This window comes from Stigmatopora nigra, chromosome 3 (genome assembly GCF_051989575.1).
Source record: "Stigmatopora nigra isolate UIUO_SnigA chromosome 3, RoL_Snig_1.1, whole genome shotgun sequence".
NCBI classification, from domain to species: Eukaryota; Metazoa; Chordata; class Actinopteri; order Syngnathiformes; family Syngnathidae; genus Stigmatopora; species Stigmatopora nigra.
Genome location: NC_135510.1, coordinates 15,485,032 through 15,504,388, shown reverse-complemented (window position 1 = coordinate 15,504,388; position 19,357 = coordinate 15,485,032). Strand labels below are relative to the sequence as shown.

General features: G+C 38.3%; 1 protein-coding gene across 14 annotated transcripts in view; it reads right to left on the bottom strand.

Moving 5' to 3' along the window:
* Nucleotides 1-1,653: 1,653 nt before the first annotated feature.
* Nucleotides 1,654-19,357, bottom strand: part of tjp1a (tight junction protein 1a) — an 85,229-nt gene continuing 67,525 nt past the window's right edge. For 4 of the 14 annotated variants that reach the window (XM_077712535.1, XM_077712536.1, XM_077712543.1 and 1 more), the window contains 21 exons: nt 19,166-19,271; nt 18,251-18,401; nt 16,265-16,373; nt 15,939-16,158; nt 15,289-15,473; nt 14,931-15,026; nt 14,159-14,185; nt 12,564-12,646; nt 12,117-12,327; nt 11,619-11,719; nt 10,920-11,270; nt 9,812-10,051; nt 8,105-8,917; nt 7,899-7,981; nt 7,580-7,771; nt 7,073-7,179; nt 6,738-6,982; nt 6,418-6,563; nt 6,125-6,345; nt 4,961-5,104; nt 1,654-2,003 (listed from right to left, as the gene is read on the bottom strand). In XM_077712535.1, the coding sequence (XP_077568661.1) occupies nt 1,909-2,003; nt 4,961-5,104; nt 6,125-6,345; nt 6,418-6,563; nt 6,738-6,982; nt 7,073-7,179; nt 7,580-7,771; nt 7,899-7,981; nt 8,105-8,917; nt 9,812-10,051; nt 10,920-11,270; nt 11,619-11,719; nt 12,117-12,327; nt 12,564-12,646; nt 14,159-14,185; nt 14,931-15,026; nt 15,289-15,473; nt 15,939-16,158; nt 16,265-16,373; nt 18,251-18,401; nt 19,166-19,271 (3,926 nt within the window). In that variant the 3' untranslated portion in view covers nt 1,654-1,908. The remainder of the gene's footprint in view (nt 2,004-4,960; nt 5,105-6,124; nt 6,346-6,417; nt 6,564-6,737; nt 6,983-7,072; nt 7,180-7,579; nt 7,772-7,898; nt 7,982-8,104; nt 8,918-9,811; nt 10,052-10,919; nt 11,271-11,618; nt 11,720-12,116; nt 12,328-12,563; nt 12,647-14,158; nt 14,186-14,930; nt 15,027-15,288; nt 15,474-15,938; nt 16,159-16,264; nt 16,374-18,250; nt 18,402-19,165; nt 19,272-19,357) is intronic. The other 10 variants (XM_077712537.1, XM_077712538.1, XM_077712546.1 and 7 more) reach the window with 8 other exon arrangements.

Sequence of the window (19,357 nt, the reverse complement as noted above, 5' to 3'; positions counted from 1 at the left end):
ACCATTGTTACTTTAAAATGATTTTATTTATTAATACAGTGGTATACTTAAAATTGTGTTGCAGAGGAGGAAAAAAATCAGCCACACGTGAAGAGCTAATATCCAATTAAAGCTGTGTTATGTCTAAAAAAAAAAAAAAAAAAACAAGCTGGTACTGGTGTGCCATATATCATTAATGGTCTATTAGTACAAAAATACATTTAAGGGCACACATTACAGCATCCAGTATTGAAATTGGTGAGGGGGAACATTTAGGGAGCACAACTTTGTTTAAAAAAAAAGAAGAAAGAAACACAAAAAAAATACTAAAAAAACAAATAATACATTTTTAAATGTTTTCAATGCAAGCATGTTTATGATATCCTTAAGTAGCCAAAAAAAGACAATTGCTGACAGTATTTGAGAGCGAATATCTTGGTAGAAAAGGTGTAATGCATTATTGTCAGGTTCAACATTTCAAGGCTCGAGGGTATAATTGAGAAAACAAAGATAATCATGTTTCCATGTTTCTCTTCCACTAATTTCAAATGTGTTTTCGCTACATTTTATACAAAAAGAAAGACTTACAAAATAAAGTTCCATATTAAACAAAAGAACCAAGGCAATATGCTAGCATTATTTACAGCCACTCCCCTTTTTCTGCTTCAAAGTTTAAGTAATGCATAGGAGATAAAAGACCAACATACTTATGTTATTCTCTCTCAACCCTTTTGCTTCACCACTGGGTTAACAAAAACATCCCATTGCTCACCATAAATTATTGTTTCCTTCATGAAAAGAGGTGAATGATCTGCAAGTAAGGCATCACTGCTTATTGTGTGTGAACGCAAAGAGTGCAAAAAGAGAAGACGAGAATGAAACGTGAGGAAGCAACTGAGGAGGCCACCGGACCTGAGCAAAACGGCATGCATAGATCTCACTCAGGCTACAAGGAGCCAGAAGAACTCGAGCTACAACGTCTCACTGGAAGAAAAAGGCGCAACCGAGGAAGAAGAAAGGTTAAAAGTGTGCTGCTTGGCTTTTAGATCCAGCTGACCTTCCTTTAAGTGGCTCATCTGAGACTCACAACTTCATCAAGTTCCCCCTAAGGGGAAGACACATTCAGTCACCTGAACTGAAAAATAACAAGAGCTTGAATTCAGGAGTAAAATGCAAGATACATTTCATCTAGACTACTATATATACTGTATGCATATATAGCATAAATACACCGACACTGGTTTGTAAAATATGTTCGCTGGTGGCGCATTTTGGAAAACAATCCAACCATGTATACTCATGTAAAACGTCATCGTATTTTTTTCATTTATATATATGTATGTATATATATATATATGTAAATATATATATATATGTAAATATATATATATATGTATGTATGTATGTATGTATGTATGTATGTATGTATGTATGTATGTATGTATGTATGTATGTATGTATGTATGTATGTATGTATGTATGTATGTATGTATGTATGTATATATATATATATATATATATATATATATATATATATATATATATATATATATATATATATATATATATATATATATATATATATATATATATATATATATATATATATATATATATATATATATATATATATATATATATATATATATATATATATACACACACATACACACACATATATATACATATATGTATATAGTAACAATCCTTACAAGGAGGGGCAGGTGCATGCATCAGTGATTTCATGTCACAACTTCATTTGGGGTAAAAGTTGTCCTCTTCAACGGCTGCTCGTAAACAGCATTGAGTGGATCATCGCGCAGCTGTCAACGTGTGTGTGGTTATGTGTGTGTGTGCGCGCGTGTAGGGCTTCTTGTTTATCCACCACGGATCCATATCCTGTGACATCACACCTGCTGGCACCCTCATTTAAAAGTGGTCGATGAGCACAGAAACACAGTTGGCTCCCACCATATAGTTGGGATCTCCTGGGAGAGACTTGTTCTGCCAGTTTTTAGGGTCACCTGGGAGAAGAAGGAACAGATGGACCAGATGGTGAGTTATGACAGTCTTTTAGATTCAATTCAATTGCAATGGCTACACAGGCTGTAGCATAAATCCATCAACAGAGCATGATTTCATCTCAGGCCTGCCAGGCGCACTTGGATTTTATAAGATGGTGGCCTACAGCCAAATGCTAGACACAAAAAAATAGGCAAGTCATTTAATCTTTGATAAATGTCTCCAGCTTCTCTATAAATTGAACCTCTATGAGCACTGCAGTTAAAAAGTTCACCTGAAGGGAAACTAATACTAGGGGTGTCCCCCGATCACATAGTTTTTCATCTGCGTCCGAGTCACCTAAATTTCGACATATGCCAACATTGTAGCCATATAAAAGTGTTATTAGAACAGTGGTCAAAACAAAAGGGGAGTAGATTTTTTTTCCCCGCGATATCCTCATTCCTCTTTTTACCATTATTCATTATTATTTAAAAGTTAAGGAATTCAAATCAATTTTGACTGGGAAGGTAGGCAATTGGGTGGGTCCACCTGTGTGGAGTTTGCATGTTCGACTGTGTGGGTTTTCTCCGGGTATTCCGGTTTCATCCCACATTCCAAAGACATGCATGGTAGGCTGAGTGGACACTCTAATTTGCCCCTAGGTATGGGTGTGAGAGTGAATGGTTGTTTGTCTCCTTGTGCCCTGCGATTGGCTGGTCACCAATTGAGGGTGTCACCCGCCTCTGCCCCAAAGTCAGATGGGATAGGCTCCAGCACCCCCTGTGATCCGAGTGAGGATGAAGCGGTTCAGAAACTGAGAGAAGGCTGATCATGTTTTCCTGCCATTGATGGCAATTGACATTCAATGCAATTTTGACTGATAAGTTGGCTGGCAGCTAACGAATAACCCCTGCTAAGCCTTCCAGTCATATGGATTGTACGTCTATCACTGTCATTTCAAGTCAATGACTTGATCCTAAAAAATAAATACCTTTTTGTTAAAACTTAATTTCTATTCTCTGAAAATGAAGTGGTTAGCCCTGATTTTTAGGATTATATGATTGATCGGGGACATCCCTGTTCAAAACAGTCTTATGCCTGCCATTGGTGTTAATGGAAAAACAAGTTAATAAATAATTAGTTTAAGTTTAATACATTTTCCAGGGAATTTAGTTTATATGTCACGCAACAGCATGGAACTGCTTTAAATTGGCCCAAAACAATTGGAAGTAATAGTGAACCAGGAAGAAATTCTGTTCATGCAATCGGTACACTCTCCTAAAGTTGCCTAACTTATAATATATAAGTGTGATAGGAGAACCAGACATAGTTTAGGAGAAACTTCGACTCAGAGCAGTGGAAAGAAGAAAAAGTGTAGTGAGGACAGTTTGGAACAAAAAAAAGTCACCAAGGGGACAGGAGCAGGCCAAAGAGTGGCCAGCCTCGCAATAAGAGGATTAACAAGCAGTCTGATAATCCTCCAACTATTCAGCGGAACAACGGAGCCAGCCAGCATCTCATTCGGGCCGCCACTTCTCATTCTTAAATTGACGCTAATTAACAGCTTATCCTAACAGTAGCCAAAATTACCACGCTTTTTGAAGGGATGAGAAAATGGTACTTTCTGATCTTTTCAATTCTTTGCAGGAGTTGAGCTTTTGAGAACATGCCAAAATGGTCTAGTACATTTAGGTCACCTAATGTCACGTTTGAACATGACTTTTTTTTGCAGTTTTTGTAAATGCATGTATTACATTCAGGTGACATATTTTGCAGCTCCCATTTGCTTTCCGATTGTAGCATTAGTGTTGCCCGTACATATTTTTCAGATGGGTGATAAAAAAAATAAAAAAAATGATTTAAAATATTTAAAATAATGATCCATTTTGGATATATATATATATATATATATATATATATATATATATATATATATATATATATATATATATATATATATATATATATATATATATATATATATATATATATATATATATATATATATATATATATATATATATATATATATATATATATATATATATATATATATATATATATATATATATATATATATAAGTAATCAATTCATACTAAATTTTAAAAAGTCTGACTAAACTCCAATTAAGTAATCAAAATAAAACTTAATAAAAAAAATTGGAATCTATTTTGAAAAAAATAGAACAAAACAAGAACATTTCAAATAACTGCGGCCCCTGGTATCCATTGACCACAGTTGACGTCCAATTCATATGAACTAGGAGGGTCAATCGAATGATACTGCATATCTTAAGAAAGAAAATTAACAACAAATGTAAAGATATTCCAAAAAAAAGCAATTGGAATAAAATTACAATGTGAGATTTTTAAAAATGGTTCTTCTGGCCAGGATTTGGGTGGCTGTGTGAGGGGAAAGAAACAATAACATGCACTATAACTGAAATGAAACTCAATGAATGAATGTAGAGCCAAGCAGCAGCTGCATGCATATATAGTATGATCGGAGAAAATCTCTAAAGTGAAATTAGCCTACTTGTGAGGGCAGAAATAAAGAAACACTACTAATTAAATACAAGGCTACGTCACAAATAAATGCAATAATATAAAAGAATGACATACTTAAGTCAGCATTAACCCATGAGGGTTGCTGAAGCTCTTGTATTGCTTTTAATTAGTTTCACCATAATGTGTATGGAAGTGAGTAGCAGTAATGAAAACGGCCTTTGATGTCAACACAACAAAAACAGCCAAGTGAGAAATAAATGTGAAAATAGTGAAATGGGGTGTGATTTGTAAATGATATTAAAGAGGACAGCTCTATTTCCTTGCAGATGGATTCTATGACCAAAATGCTGTGAAATGTTATAGAATTGAAACTAGGGAAAAATGATCAGGTGAGCCACAATAGTAAAAAAAAAAAAAATCACAGAGCCAGCCCAAACGACCCCAGAGGAACTGAGAGAGTACAGCATACCCGACGAGGAGTCGGAGGATTTTAGAGCAAAAGACCAACCATCAGGGGTCATTGACGCACAGTGAGGAAGGCGCAGCTCCACAGGCTTCAAAAACTTGAGGCCGTGAGGTCCACACATCACCAGAGGGCTCAGCAGAGTCTCCCCTGAATTAAAAAAATAACAGCAGAACCAATCACATAATGGCATCAGATGAACCTAAGACAACAAATGGTAAGCATCCTAATATAGTTCAAACTTGCGGGGACCATAACTTGCTGTCCAATTTTTTGTTCTTTTTGCTCCTATATATTTGGTATCCAGCTTTGATTTTTAAATGGCTTCAAAATCAGTTAGAGTATTATTAAAGCTCACTCCACTCTTAAAGGTTGACTAAAAGTAAATTTCTCAGTTCAACTGGTATTAGCCTAAACAATTGACTTTGCTGTTACAATGTGCTTAGGTTGCCAAACATTTAAGGGCACCATACCAAAAAGGTGACATAAATGAATGCCATTTGTGTCAGATGCTAATGTGCATACAGGGAGACCATTGTGTTAAGATGTCCATCTATATTTAACTTTGGTACATCTGCACCTTCTCCGCCATCATGCCCTACAGTTTCTGCTTTGTTGGGACATAATGCTTATTTGTGTTCGCTTTTTTCGCCGCCCTTTTTTATATTATAGCCCTAAGAAGAGAGCTCAGAAATTCAGGTTACTACATCGCATGGAACAGGCTCCCAACTGTGCTACATGCTGTGTGTGTATGTGTCTAGTGTGTGTCATCGTTTATCTTGTACCTAGACAAGGGACAAAAAATGCAAATTAGCCCACGGCTACAATTTGACATATTTACATATACATGTTCATTAACATGAATATAAATATGTTCATTAACGATTTGTCCCTTAGCAAACAAATCAAACTCAAAACTCAACTCAACTCGAGGTCTCCCTGTATTTTTTTTGCCCATATATCAAAATGTCACATATACCTGCTCATGTGAAGGGAGAAATCAAATCAATGTGATATGGCATTGCATGACCCTTAATGCTAAATGCATTGTGACAATGCTTTTGTGATCCACTACAGTTTAAGTGCTCCATCCTACAGTATTTTGTGGTAAACATAATTAATGACAAACTGTTGTAGGGCTCAGTGACTTTGCAGTGTCAATTACGTTACCTTTCTCCTTGTCAAGAGGAGGCAGGATACTGTTATCCCTGCAGACTTTGAAGTAGATTTCCTGCTCCACCCCTTCAGGAATGGCACCCTGAGGGATGATAATGCTGACCCCCGTCTCGATTGAGCTCAGGACACCACCATTGCTGTTAAAGATACCGCGAGCAGTGGCGACCACTGTGTGGCCCTCATCTTCTTCCTCATCATCGTCCAGGGCAGTGGGGCTGGAAGGCAGATATATTCAATAAGTCAAAAGAATATACTTGATTTCAGCAGTGTATGATGGGTTTTGTTACCTCAGGGGGATGGCTTTGGGCACAGCATTGATATTGTTCTGCTGATACTTAGATCGATGGTCCATTGTACGAGTGAACGTATCCAGGCCACTGTCATGGTCTGCGTTGTGGGACTGGGAGGGCTTTATGGGGCTTGCACTCGGACTCTGCTCAAAACAATAAACAACGACAATAACAAGGGGTGTAAAATTGACCATTTTTAATATGCTGATTTGTCAAAGAATGCTTTTCATTAAAATGCCCAAACTTTTGCTGAACCCATGCAGCCTAAACAAAGTAATTGCACTAGTAAAACATCCAACCAACAACTGCTTGCTTACCTTTGATGTCATATCTGGCTTGTCATTGGGCAAAAGATTGTGGTTGAATTTGGGACTTTCAAACTTGCGCTCAAAAGGCCTGGCAGAGGCCGTGTAGGGTTTGGGCACATAGCGGTTGTAGCTAGATGCTGGTGGTGCTCCGCCGCTGGTGATAACTTTCGGAGGCTTTTCACCAGTGCCATTCACTGGAGATTTTTCCGGAAAGTTTTTGTGAGGCAGGAAGTTGCTTGGGACTGTGTCCTTGGCTGAGAGAAATGTACAAAATTGACCGTCATTATTCCTTTGAAAATAGATAAAAGTGTGTTTATCACATAAAACCTCAGCCTGCATTATACCTTCAGTTGGGGGCTTGGGAAGTGTGGCTGGTGGGAGAGAGGGTGTTAGCTGGGGTACTGGTTCATATCTTTTTTCTGATAGACTTGGTTTCTCCACAGACTCTGTTCTGTAACCACAGAAAGAAATTTCCCACAATGAATTATTTTGTACCGCTAAAAATACCAACTTAAATCCATTATGTATTATGAAATGACAATATTAAGAATAAAAGGCCTTGGAATCATTTTTAACATCACGTATTAATTAATACCATGCAAAATGAAATGTAACAAAACTCATTTCAACTGCTGTTTCAAAATTAAGCAACTATTAGTCTACAACTATACAGCCTTTACCCCAAAACTCTAAACACTTTTGTAATGATTCAAATTCTTACAATGGAAGTCTATTTTTTTTTTTACTCGAATGTTTTATATGATTACTTCATATCAGATGCATGAATTCTCAGGCAAACTTCTGCTGTGGAACCAATCATGCCAAAATTACAATAGACCTTTAAGAAATACCTGGAAAAGTTGTGCGTTATTTGTGCTTGGGGTTTGGAGGGCCCAGTTTGGAGCCTGTCAAAGTAAGAGAGCTGTTTCCTGTAGTAGTCTTCATCCTCATCTGGGTCATAATGGTTGGAACGTACAATGTCATCAGCCACTTTGGACTGAGGCTTTTGGGGCTCTGGGACTCTCTGTGGTGGAACAATGCCACTAGGAAAGACATCGTTGGACAATGAGTGAGTCCAAATGGATACGATGATAAAATTACAAATTTCTTTGAAGCATCATCATGGAATCTAACAATACCAATTAGTCAGTAACGATAGTAAAATCTTACCTATAGCTCTTTTCGGAGTCAAGGTTGCTCAACGAATTAGCCTTTGGGATTATTCCCCCAGCTTTCAAAGGCAAATCAGTAGCCTGTGAAGAAAAGAATAGGCCAGATATTTGATATTTTTTTAGTACAGTAAAGTTTCTTAAAGTAGGAGGCAGTGATGTTATACAATGTATTGTTGTTCATCACTGGGGAGCTCAGAATTTTACCTTGCTCGCAGATGGGTCCACTACATCTCTGGCTCGGTCCACCGAGACAGAACGTTTGTTTTCAAACATCTTGACCCTTGTTAGGACAGACTGTGGCTGCATGGCAGAATCATTCTCACGTAACTCATTTCGGGTAGTGTCAGACTTTGAAGCGTCACCATAGGAGAGTGAGGTGATCTCAGCTTTGGGTGGGGATGTGAGTCTAGTGTCAGAGTTTACGTGAGCTGAGTCATACTGCTGAGGTTTATAGCCTTTTACGTGCTGTGTTGGTCCCTGGTTGTAGGGAGGCCGCTGGCCGCTGGGAGAGCGGGGGGCCGGAGGGTGTGGGTTCAGTTGAGAATCCTGGTTGTAGTGCAGGTCATGCCCAGGAGAAAGAGGCGGGGTATCCTCATAGCGGACGGGTCCCGGAACTGTGGGTTTACCGTAGCGAGGTCGTCCGTCAAATCCTTGCTGGGGCGGCAGCTCATCAAAACGGGGCGGTGGGGTGTACTGAGGGTCTAAGCCATCGTTGTACGGCAGGCGTGGATCGTAGCCCTGGGAGTTGGCAGTAGAGTTTGTCTGGCCATAGGGGTTCCACTGTTGCTGGTCATAGTGAGGCACACTGTTCTCAAATGGTGGCTGAGAGTCATAGTTTCGGTACTTTGGTTCTAGATAGCCACCTCCAATGCTGACGTCATATCGACTGGGTGGTTGGTCATAATCTCTGTATGGCTGTGGGTCAGGTTGATGCACCTGCTGAGGGTAATTCCCAGGTTTCATTCCAGGACCAGCTCTCCCAGTGCTATGTGAGCTGTATGGATCCTTTTGAAACATCTACAAATACACAAGAAAGAACAAGATTAGAGCCATCACGGGCTGCACCAACATACCAGATACGTCAATAGAAAAATATTAAAGGATAAAGTAACGATACATTTGATTAAAAAATTCTGTTAAATCAATTACAGAAAGAGGAAGCGAGTGGGAAAAGACCTGCAATAGAAAAACTGAGAGGGAGGAGTTACTGGTCAGCTCTATTAACAAAAATCACAACAACAAAAAACACTTTAAAACTTAGGTAATTAAAATAATGATACAATATATGAAACCTCAAAACAATGGGATACATTTTTGTAAGTGTAGAATTGCAGCCCAATTTGGTTTGATAATGCGATTTGTTGTAATTTCACAAAAATGATACCCACTGTCTTACAATATTCGTCACAATCACACAGTGCAAAAAATACTTCAAAGCCTGAGAAGAAACCATTGATTTTTGAGAAATTTGTGAAATTGGTTGCAAGCTTTTAGTCCAGAATTGTTATAATTAATAGTTGGAAAATCATTGGTTACTTTTACAAAAACACAGGGTCCGTTTCATTAGCGTTTGAAATGGACAAAAACAGAGCACAGAGATCTACTTCTATTGGCCATGCAAAGAGGTTTAACAACAGAGCTGCTGCTAGGCATTCACTGCTTGAACTTAAAACTACCACACTCAATCACGGTTGCTTGAAAGCAGTTACTCACACATGCAAAAAATGTAACACGCGCACTAAAAACGTTCTTCTGGGCAATATTGTGATCAGCGGACATGCAGGGGGATGTAAAGAAGAGACGGTTAAGCGGCAGCAGGAAGTAGACAGGCAGCAGCGCAGGCGGTCAGTTGGGTCAAATCGAGCTGAGGCGGGCCCGGTCGAAGCCTCCAGAGGCCGATCAGTTGGATACCTTTGGTTCTGGACTGTCCAGTCCAGACTGTCTTGGTTCTGATGTGACACTCTCAGGGGCTAACTCAGGGGTGGGCCTCTTTAGTGAGCCAGCCTCTGGATTGGGGCTTGGCTGGCGGTGGAGAGCTCCAGGAGCCTCATCGGGGCTCGGGCCCCCTACAGTTTTTACGGCAGGGGTCACTGTCTCAGCCAGGGGGTCGGGGAGCTGGGGGTTGCTAGGGATGGCAGTGGCTTCTGCTTTCTGTGAAGTGGTTCAAAAATGTTTAATACCACGTGCTGACACTACTGTGCAGCGCAAACAAGTGTTAGTGTTGTCATGGCCTCTCTATTACAGCTCGCTCCTTTTGCCCTACAGGGCACACCGATTCAAGCAACCGATCACCTTCACTCTGTATTTGGTTGTAGCTGTAGCATGCCAAGTTAAAAATTAGGAGACATTTGTAATGTTAGAATACACTAATTTGGCTTTAATTCTATAGTAACAACACAGTAACGTATCCTCCTCCTCCTCCCTTATTAAGCTTAACAGATACCGTAATGACACACATTTTGATTTGAGATTCCAATTGTGATATACATTTCACAGCAATACTGGATTAACATGGGTTCTTTTCAACATGCACACAATACTTTTTGGTGTTAATACAGTCCCTGTTGCAAGTCTATTAATACTAGGAAGTGCACATAGGTGAGTATTGTTACAGACATTTGGACATATATAAAGTTATCTCCCCTTGAAAGCAGTAACAGTCACACAGGTAAGACAACTCTTGGTTATACAGAAGAGAAGAGCTAAAGTGCATATTAAGTTCTAATATTAGGTCCTAAACATACACACCCACACACACACAAAGATTAGTGAAAACGCACATAAAGGGGTTAAATGCCTACTGTGGGTTAATAGATTTAATCTAATACTTTTCATAGTTGGCCATAAATACGTGACCAGAAGTTTGGAATTTCATACGGATATTGCATTGAAACAACATGGATAAACATTAACGGTAAAAATAAACATGGGCATTTTAATAACGCCTCCAGAATACCCTTCTAACGCACACCACGTCCTCCAGACAACAGGGGAGACGTACAGCTCTCAGAAACGCTACCTGCTGCGGGGCTGGCGCCTTGAAACCAGCCGGGTCGATGCGGTTCAGGGGGTCCGGCTGCAATGCTTGTTGGTAACCAGAATAGCTGGGTGGTTCCTGGATGACCGGCAGGTCCTCGCGGACAGGTTCAGAGGAGCGGGTGAGGGCAGGCCCCGTAGGAGGACCCACATCATCGTTCAGTGTTTCGTCCAGCTCCTGGTCAGTGTAAGCTCCGCCCTCCGTGTCCGTGTCCTCATAGTCAGAGGTGTGGCGGCTATCGGTGCTGTACATGGAATACTCACTACCCGGTGCTGACAGGTAGGACAGGCGATCATCGTGTATGTCCAAATCATCATCAGTTGCTCCGTCAGCCTGTGACAACAAGTGTCAGAAAAGAGTTTTCAGTAATATCATTCAAGATGATGACGCAGTGCATTTTATAGTTGCTCCAAGCAGTACACTACAATTAAATTAGCCACAATACGATGGTATTTTGAGGCAATAGCTGCTCCAGCTACATAAACGCAGTGTAGCCAACCCTTTAATTTCATTAGTACACATGCTGAAAGCTAAAAACCACATGAACTTGGGAATTTAAACAGGTAAAATGACACATAAGTATGGAGGATACAAAGCTGGATTAATATACAGTTGCTTCGCAGTATAGAACTGTACTGTTTAATAAAAAAACATGATTTTTTGTGTGTGTGTGTGCTTTACCTTGCCCTCTGAAACCCACACCAGTTGGTTTTGCTGCTGTTGAATTATTTCCTTCAGTGCTCCAAACCATCCATCGTTCATGTTGTTCAAGTTAATAGTTGCTGAACAAACAAAAAGTAGCAGAGGTTTAAAAAAAGAAAAAGAGGGATTTTGATGTGTTAAGATCAGAGCCAACCCCATCATGCCAGACTTGTTTTCCACAATGGTTGTTTGTTGAGGAGATTAGGAGATTGAAGTGGGATCCTATCCTGAATTGCAATCAAGTTTTAAGTCTTACAAATGCTTTCAAAGCACGGACAGCCAAAGTGTGAGGTGAGAAAAGAAAATGTAGAGGAAGTCTAAATCTGGATAAACTGGCACCGGTGCTGCTCCGTGACGTCACTGCTGAATACCAGTGTAGCGGGGCCAAACTCTGCAGGCTATTAATTGTCTTTTTACCATTAGAAAATGTTACAATACTCTTCTTTATTAGAAACCATTTAAGTAAGATAGACTCACTGGTGAAGAGATGGTGATTGTTCTTCCTCAGTTTAAGGGCTCGTTCATAAAGTTTTCTGGCACTCTTCCGGGACTCAGGGCAGAGTCTGGTCCTCATGTTCTTGACGCCTTGCTTTGTATCAGGGTTGAGGAACACCACAATTGGATACCACTGTGCGTAGTTTAAGCGATCCACTGCGTTAGGGGTGATATCCAGCACTGCATGTTTGTCCTTGTGGAGAAAAAAGAACCTTAATACAATTTGTTTGTTTGATGTTGTTTGTTTCATGTGGACCCCGATGAAAGTGAACTACCCGCGTTGTGCAAGTGTACAAACAACCAATGAGACTAAGATGGTTTGCACCACCAGAGGGTAGAAGTGAGTCGCCCATAATAAAGTGAATCTATAAAAAAAAGTAATGAAATTTGGATATACTTATGTGATAGCTCTACAAATAACGCTCTCACCCGGTCAATAATCTGTTTGATGGTGTGAAGACGAATGATGCCAGAACTCTTTTGGTCAGTTCCAGCATCCCTTGGTTCACTTTCTGCAGAAAGCAAAGAAACACTATTATTGAATCCCATTAACAGAAAAAAGGTAAACATTCAAAACAGGCAGTGCCCAAATTAGTCATCCTTGTTGCATGCGGTTGTCAACTCCCATAAAAAGAACTGTAAAATAAATATGAATAATCTCTGTACAGGAGAGGACAAATGTTTATGAAAATAGATGTCAAGACAAAATGAGGGTGGCAGCCAATTCATGCACTAGCCCTTAGATAATTTGGATAGATTAATGGAAATGAAAAATGGTTTGTAGTGACCGTGTACGTGCAGATGCAAATAAGGTGAATCAAGTTGTCAGAAGTGTGCTCTGTGACACAAAATAAAGGAGCAGGAGGGTCATTTTGCAACAATGACAATTCACAGTCAATGTATACTGCAGGGATTTAAGCAAGGATTTGTGGACGGGTTAATGGTTCTCATAAATATAAGAAATGATGTTCAGCCTGGAAACACAAGGTACTAAATGAATAGTAATATGAGAATGCTAAGAGTAATGCCTCATAGAACACTAAACATTCAGTTCATAAAACTCAGATTGACCCACTACTGTACTGCACTCTATGAAGGTCTTCTTGTACGGACACTATAATTATTACACAGTTTACAAGAGTTAAGCTATTCCATGCAACATGTCATCCCTATTCTGAAGTGCCAATGGGATTGGGGGCTTTTTTATAATGACCTTAAATTAAAAATAGAATGCAGATGTATAATAGCACAGGTCATTGTGAGTGCAATATACTAGAGACATTCCGCAAAAAAAATAATGTTTGTCTGAGTGTGTGTGCACCAAAACAGATTTTTCTAGAGAATTCTATGTTTTTAAAACACAAACTCAATGGTCACTCATTTATGGTGGTTCAGAAAATGAAGAAAATGTCACACAATGAGGTAAAAAGAATTGGATTTTGTTTGAATTTTTGGGTTAAAATTGTGTACCTTAAATTGTTTTCAATGAAAAATATAATTTAATGTAGAATTTACTGAAGAGCCTTTTGTCTTGCCAGTCACATGGCTGATTAAAGTAAATGATAGAATAAGGCTATCATGTCAAAAGGCCACAATATTTAAAATTAGAAAATAATTCTGTACACAACTATTGGTACAAAGGAAAAGTATTCATTTTCTAAACATCTTTTCTTTTCCTTCGTGAGGAAGTTTGCACCATGATTGATATTAAAATATGTATACTTAGAGAATTAGTATTGGGAACTCAAGCCTAAAAGACAGGCTTAAAAAAGTACCTCATTTAAGTATTCATATTTTAAGTATAAGTAATATTGGCTGTGAGTTAGTATTTCATATTTTGTTAGTGGCACTTAAGCCATGTTGAGTAAAGCAACAATTATTTAGCAAGTTCCCAAACAGGTGATATGGTATTACCCTACCCAACCACTATCAAGTGAGCTATTTGCCAAACGCTTGCCATTGAATATTATTTTGCCATTTAATCAAATAAAACAAAATGCAAATTGATGTACTCAATGACATACTTTCTCCTCCTTGCTGTTGCTGTGTTTCTGAAAAGAAAATACAGTTACACAAAGATCACTAGAATTACGAAGACACAAATCAAGAAATGGAACCATTTCTCATCTTGGTCTGAAATAGGGGTGCTTCTATCGTGGAATTAAAGTTAAACTATATGTAAGACAGGAAAACAAATTACTGACCAGGGTTAACAAGGTGAGGATGGTTACCTATGTCTTTTTTTCTTTAAAGTATTGAATAATGATAGCTAAATATGAGTAAAACAATGAACACAAAATGCCACAGAAACAAGAACTGACAATATGGATAATCAATGATCATTTCAATATGAATACAGGCAAACAAAGACATTCCCTTAAGATTAAAAATTGGCATCCAATCAATATCAATAAAACTTTAGAAATAAAGTATTGTCTCAACTTAAAAGACAAGGCTAACAAACTAAGTACGCTATATGTAATGTAAGATGACAACTTATCTCCTCCACCACTGGTCTTTAAATTCAAAGAACTCATTTCACCAAAACAAATTGAACAATTTAACATGTTAACCCAAATGAATTCACCTAAATTAACAATTTGATGGCATTTTAAAAACTAACACGGTCAATTGGCAGCTAGCCAATGTGTGAGATTTGTAAAAAGCCTCTTCAACCTGTGTTAGATGCATCCCGACCCCCACAATGTTTTTTTCTTGCACAAGCTAATTTTAAATGGCAGATGTGACACTTTAAAAAGGAGCAAAAGGGGAATGTAAGGGGCGTTGACTACTTACTTGCTAATTCAAAGACATCAGGCTCCTCTCTAGCCAGCTTCTCTCTTGCAACGTCTGCTATTGGACCAAAGATGACTACTGGCCTCAGGAACCCAGCTGATTGTAAACAAGCACATGTCAAGATTGATTAGAGTTCTGGGCATAAGTATACGTCACAAAGTCTCCCCATGCATAACCACCTCTGGGAAATCTAAGCCCTTAACTAACGTGATACACCCGAGCTAATCATTTGGCAATTCACTTAGGTATAATGGGGCAGGGCAAGGAATGGGTGAAAAGAAAAATGAAAAAAAGACACAGATTAAGGGCTAGATACGGCTAGTTAAAACAACCTATGAAACCTATGACCTTTGCTCACCTTCCCGAAGAACCACCCTCTCGTATGCAGGGAACTTAGTCTGAACTGGCTGTGCTGATAGGTCCTCCCTGCTCTTCCGTAAATTCCTCTTTGAGCTTCGCAAGCCACGGAATCTCCAGAAATCTGCTCTGTCACCCCCTGGTGTTTTGGGGAGAGTGTACTGCACACTGGACAGCTGCTCAGCCCTGAAGCAAAGAACAGCAAGATCTGTTGTGATTTTTTTTTTGGATTAAAGCCAACAAGAGTTCATTTTCAAGTTAAAAGCTAAAAACTATAGTGAGCAATATTGCCACTCAAGTCCAATAAAACTCATTGGAAGTCATTGGAAGCAAAATACATTCTATAGAGTTGAACTAAGAGGATTGACAACAAAATAGAAATATTCATTTGTTCCCCTCCCTCCCAATTCAAACTGGTTTAAATTTACAACAAAAGGATAAAAGAAGACATGAACAACAACTGACTATGGCAACACATCCACATGATTGTTAATAAGTGATATTTATAAAGATTTGTTTGAAAATAAGAATACTTAAGACATATTCACACTAGTATAACAAGTGCAAAGAATACAAAAGAAAGTGGCGTAATTATTTGCTAGGTTTTGGCTGCTTCAAATGTAATATTCTTATGTAAGGTCTGAGCGTTACCTGTTCTTGTTGGGAATGATGCCCCTTTCCACCTCTTGATGGTTCTTGCCAATGCGAATTGCAAGCCAGGAGCCCAATTTGCCATTGTAGAGGGTGTCTACCACTCGAAAAACCTCACCCTTGTTAAAGCTCAAGCCATATGGTGATTCCTTTTCATACTCAAAATGTGTGCGAATGTAGAAGGAGTCGCCCACATCTGACTCAACTATTCTCCGATATACTAATGATGATAGAGAAAGAAAAAGAAAATCAGAACATGAAATTGTGAAACTATTTATATGCTGGAACAACATATGACCAAAAAAATTCAAGTACTAAAATCTTACCATCTTTCTTCTTCTGAGCAAGGATTGTAACTTCCTCTCCTCTCGGGAGATCAAGCAGAAACAGCACCGCCTCTTCCCTAATTATGTTGGCAAAGTCCACATTGTTCACCTGCAGGTACAGTAAGATTAAGTAGTTTGTAATTCTGCAAAAATATTCTTCACATCACACACATTTCCAACTTTCATGTCTTGTTACCCTCAAAAACAGAAAAAAAAATGTTTGTTGACTCTGCTTGCAGGGGTATGCTGAAATACAGGATATATCCATAAACTTCAAAACCACAACTTTATCCTTCCCAGGACCAGGGTTTTATCTCCACAAGAACACCAGGAACAAAAAACAACAACTCGGTAGAGAACAATGACCTGGAAGTCCTAAAGCTTTTGTGGAGCACAATGAGAAGCGCACACTCAAACACAGAAAGTTATCTGTGCAGGAGACTGAAGGGAACAGAGGACATTGTATACTCTATCTAATCCTAGGGATTTACAAGAATTACGTCTTGATAACACAGTGATAGTTTTGTGATCAAACCATCGAAACTGTCACAAATGAGTATTTATTTTGAAATTTTCAAATATTCTCAAAATCTATTGTTCCAAATTACTATGTACTCCATTCATCCATAACTTTTCTATAAATGTTAATGGCTTGTGTGAATACTACAGATAATATTGGCTGCAGCCAATTGTAGTACAATGTAAACCTAAAAAATACATTTACGTACTGTATGTTGAGAACTTGCATCATAAAACAAACTGTCATCTTTTGTTGTTTTATGTCTGAAAACTAGATCTAATAAATTTTGGGGTGTAGAATGAGAAATTGGTCTCAGTTATTTCTTTGTCATGTCAAGTTTTTGACCACAGGAATCTTATTTTATCAATGTATTTTGAAATAAGTTTACCATAAGTGCCTATTTTATAATGGTCAATCATTTAAGGGAAATACGAAAGAAACAGTAATAACTGCAATGTTTATTATAAAACATATGGATACTTGTGTGCATATCGCAACAAGATCGGTAGTTAAGCTGTGTGTGTGTGTGGGGGGGGGGGGGTCGAAGTGATATTAAAAAACTAAAATAAAATAAAAACAAAGCCATTTCAGAAATCAGAACTGTTTTCTATAATCCATAGAAATCCAGCATTGCGTGGTTCTTTGTATTATTGTGAGATGGGCACCTCTAAATACTTTATTATTATCCATTGTGGTCTATTTACCAGCTACTCTTTAAATATTAAGCATTTGCCAGACTGTAACACCTTGATTAAACCATAATCAAAACATGGTTGTTTGCTAGAAGTGTCTGTTTTTGAAGAAAATGTTACATTAAGTACTGCAGTTGTAATTATTTGCAGTTTTCACAAAGAGTTGATTCAAGACTGAAATCCATGACATCATCCACTCAACTGGCACCAAGTGAAACAGAAGAACTGTTCAAAAGGTCATAAAATAAGAACAACGCCTATTGTTGGTTCACATTTGACATAATGGGAGTTGCAACACAAGGCACAGCTTGGTAATGACTCACAGTCTGACAGATACAGTACATTGTACCGTATTCCCGATACTATTGTGCTAATGGAGTCCAGTTGATTCATTATAGATTACATAGGCTGGTTCCCTAATTACCAGCTGTTCCTCCCACTCTGATGTGATTTGGAAGATGAGTTTACATTATGAGACTTTCCTGAGATCTTAAATGTGGATGACAGACAACAGTTCAAAGTAAAAGTTAGAGAAAAAGAATAATCACGATTCTATCTGAGCCAGTCCTCCTAAGACCAGAGACAGATGGCAGTCTTGATACGTGCCAATGTAGCTTCTTTTTTCATGAGCACTTCCGAGGTAATTGAGTAAACAACAGTGCAATGCTATATAAAAAGACATTTTCTTTGACAAACAAAACTGTTTAAAATATTCATTAAAAGTTTGATTTTAAATGTCTTTATATAAAGATTCATTTCAGACTCATACATTACCCTGAGAATCTGGTCCCCTTCTTCCAGTCCTTCCTTGGCTGCAGGACTATCCTCCAATACTCCCGCTACAAAAATCCCAACATCGTTACCTCCAGCTAGCCTTAGTCCAACACTCTCTCCCTTTTTGAACTTTACCAGCTTCATACTTGGCCTACAAAAGAAAATGAGTGGTCAGGTTATACATGTAAAGTGAATATGGTATCAGAACCCCATTATTATACTTTGGACCTACAAAGGTGGATCAACTAATTGGTAGTTTTTGGTTCATTTGGTTGTCCACCCCCCAAAAAATGACACAAAAAAAGCACGAATGATATGCCTATTCACTTTTTTAACAAGCATTACTGAATTATGCTTATGCAGGAGTTAGCAAAACAAATGAAGTGCTTGTGAAAGTAATCAGGATTTTCAAAAGCTTAAATAAGCATATTAAATTAGTCTCTTTTTTTAAACTGAACTATGACACTGGTTTAGTTAAGACACATTTTAAAAAGGTTTCTACATGTTCCAAAAAATATTAGGATGTATTTTTTTTATTTAACATTTTTTTTAAATTTCAGATTGCATTGCTTACTTTTACACACACGTACCATTTAATAAATGGGGACCAATTGGATCCCATAGCTATGCTGATACGTGGTAGTCGAAACAGAATACATTTCTGTCATACTTATATTTTACCAAAGTTGAGATCTTTTTTTATCAATGGCTTTAAAAATAGGGTGTTGTGCAGACAGCACAAAGTTTGACAACCATATGATTCATAGTCTTTCAATAAAACTGAGCAGTCATATAGATTTCGATGAATTAGACTACGAGTCATCATCTTAGCTAATCATTGACTGATTGTCAACATGAAAGACAATAATGTAAATAAATTTGATTGGGATTTGCAGCTGAAGAAAGGATAATAACCTGAGGATACTGTCATCATGAGCGGCGCTGGGCACAGGTGCATCAGAGGGGCTGACTGGCAGGTCCACATCAGGCTGGCCCGGCTGTGCATAAACAGGCTTTGGTTCTGGGAAGATACGTCAAGCAGTTTTGTCAGAATGGACACATACACGCATTAGAGAACTAGTACTTAAAAAATTGAATATCCCAGTC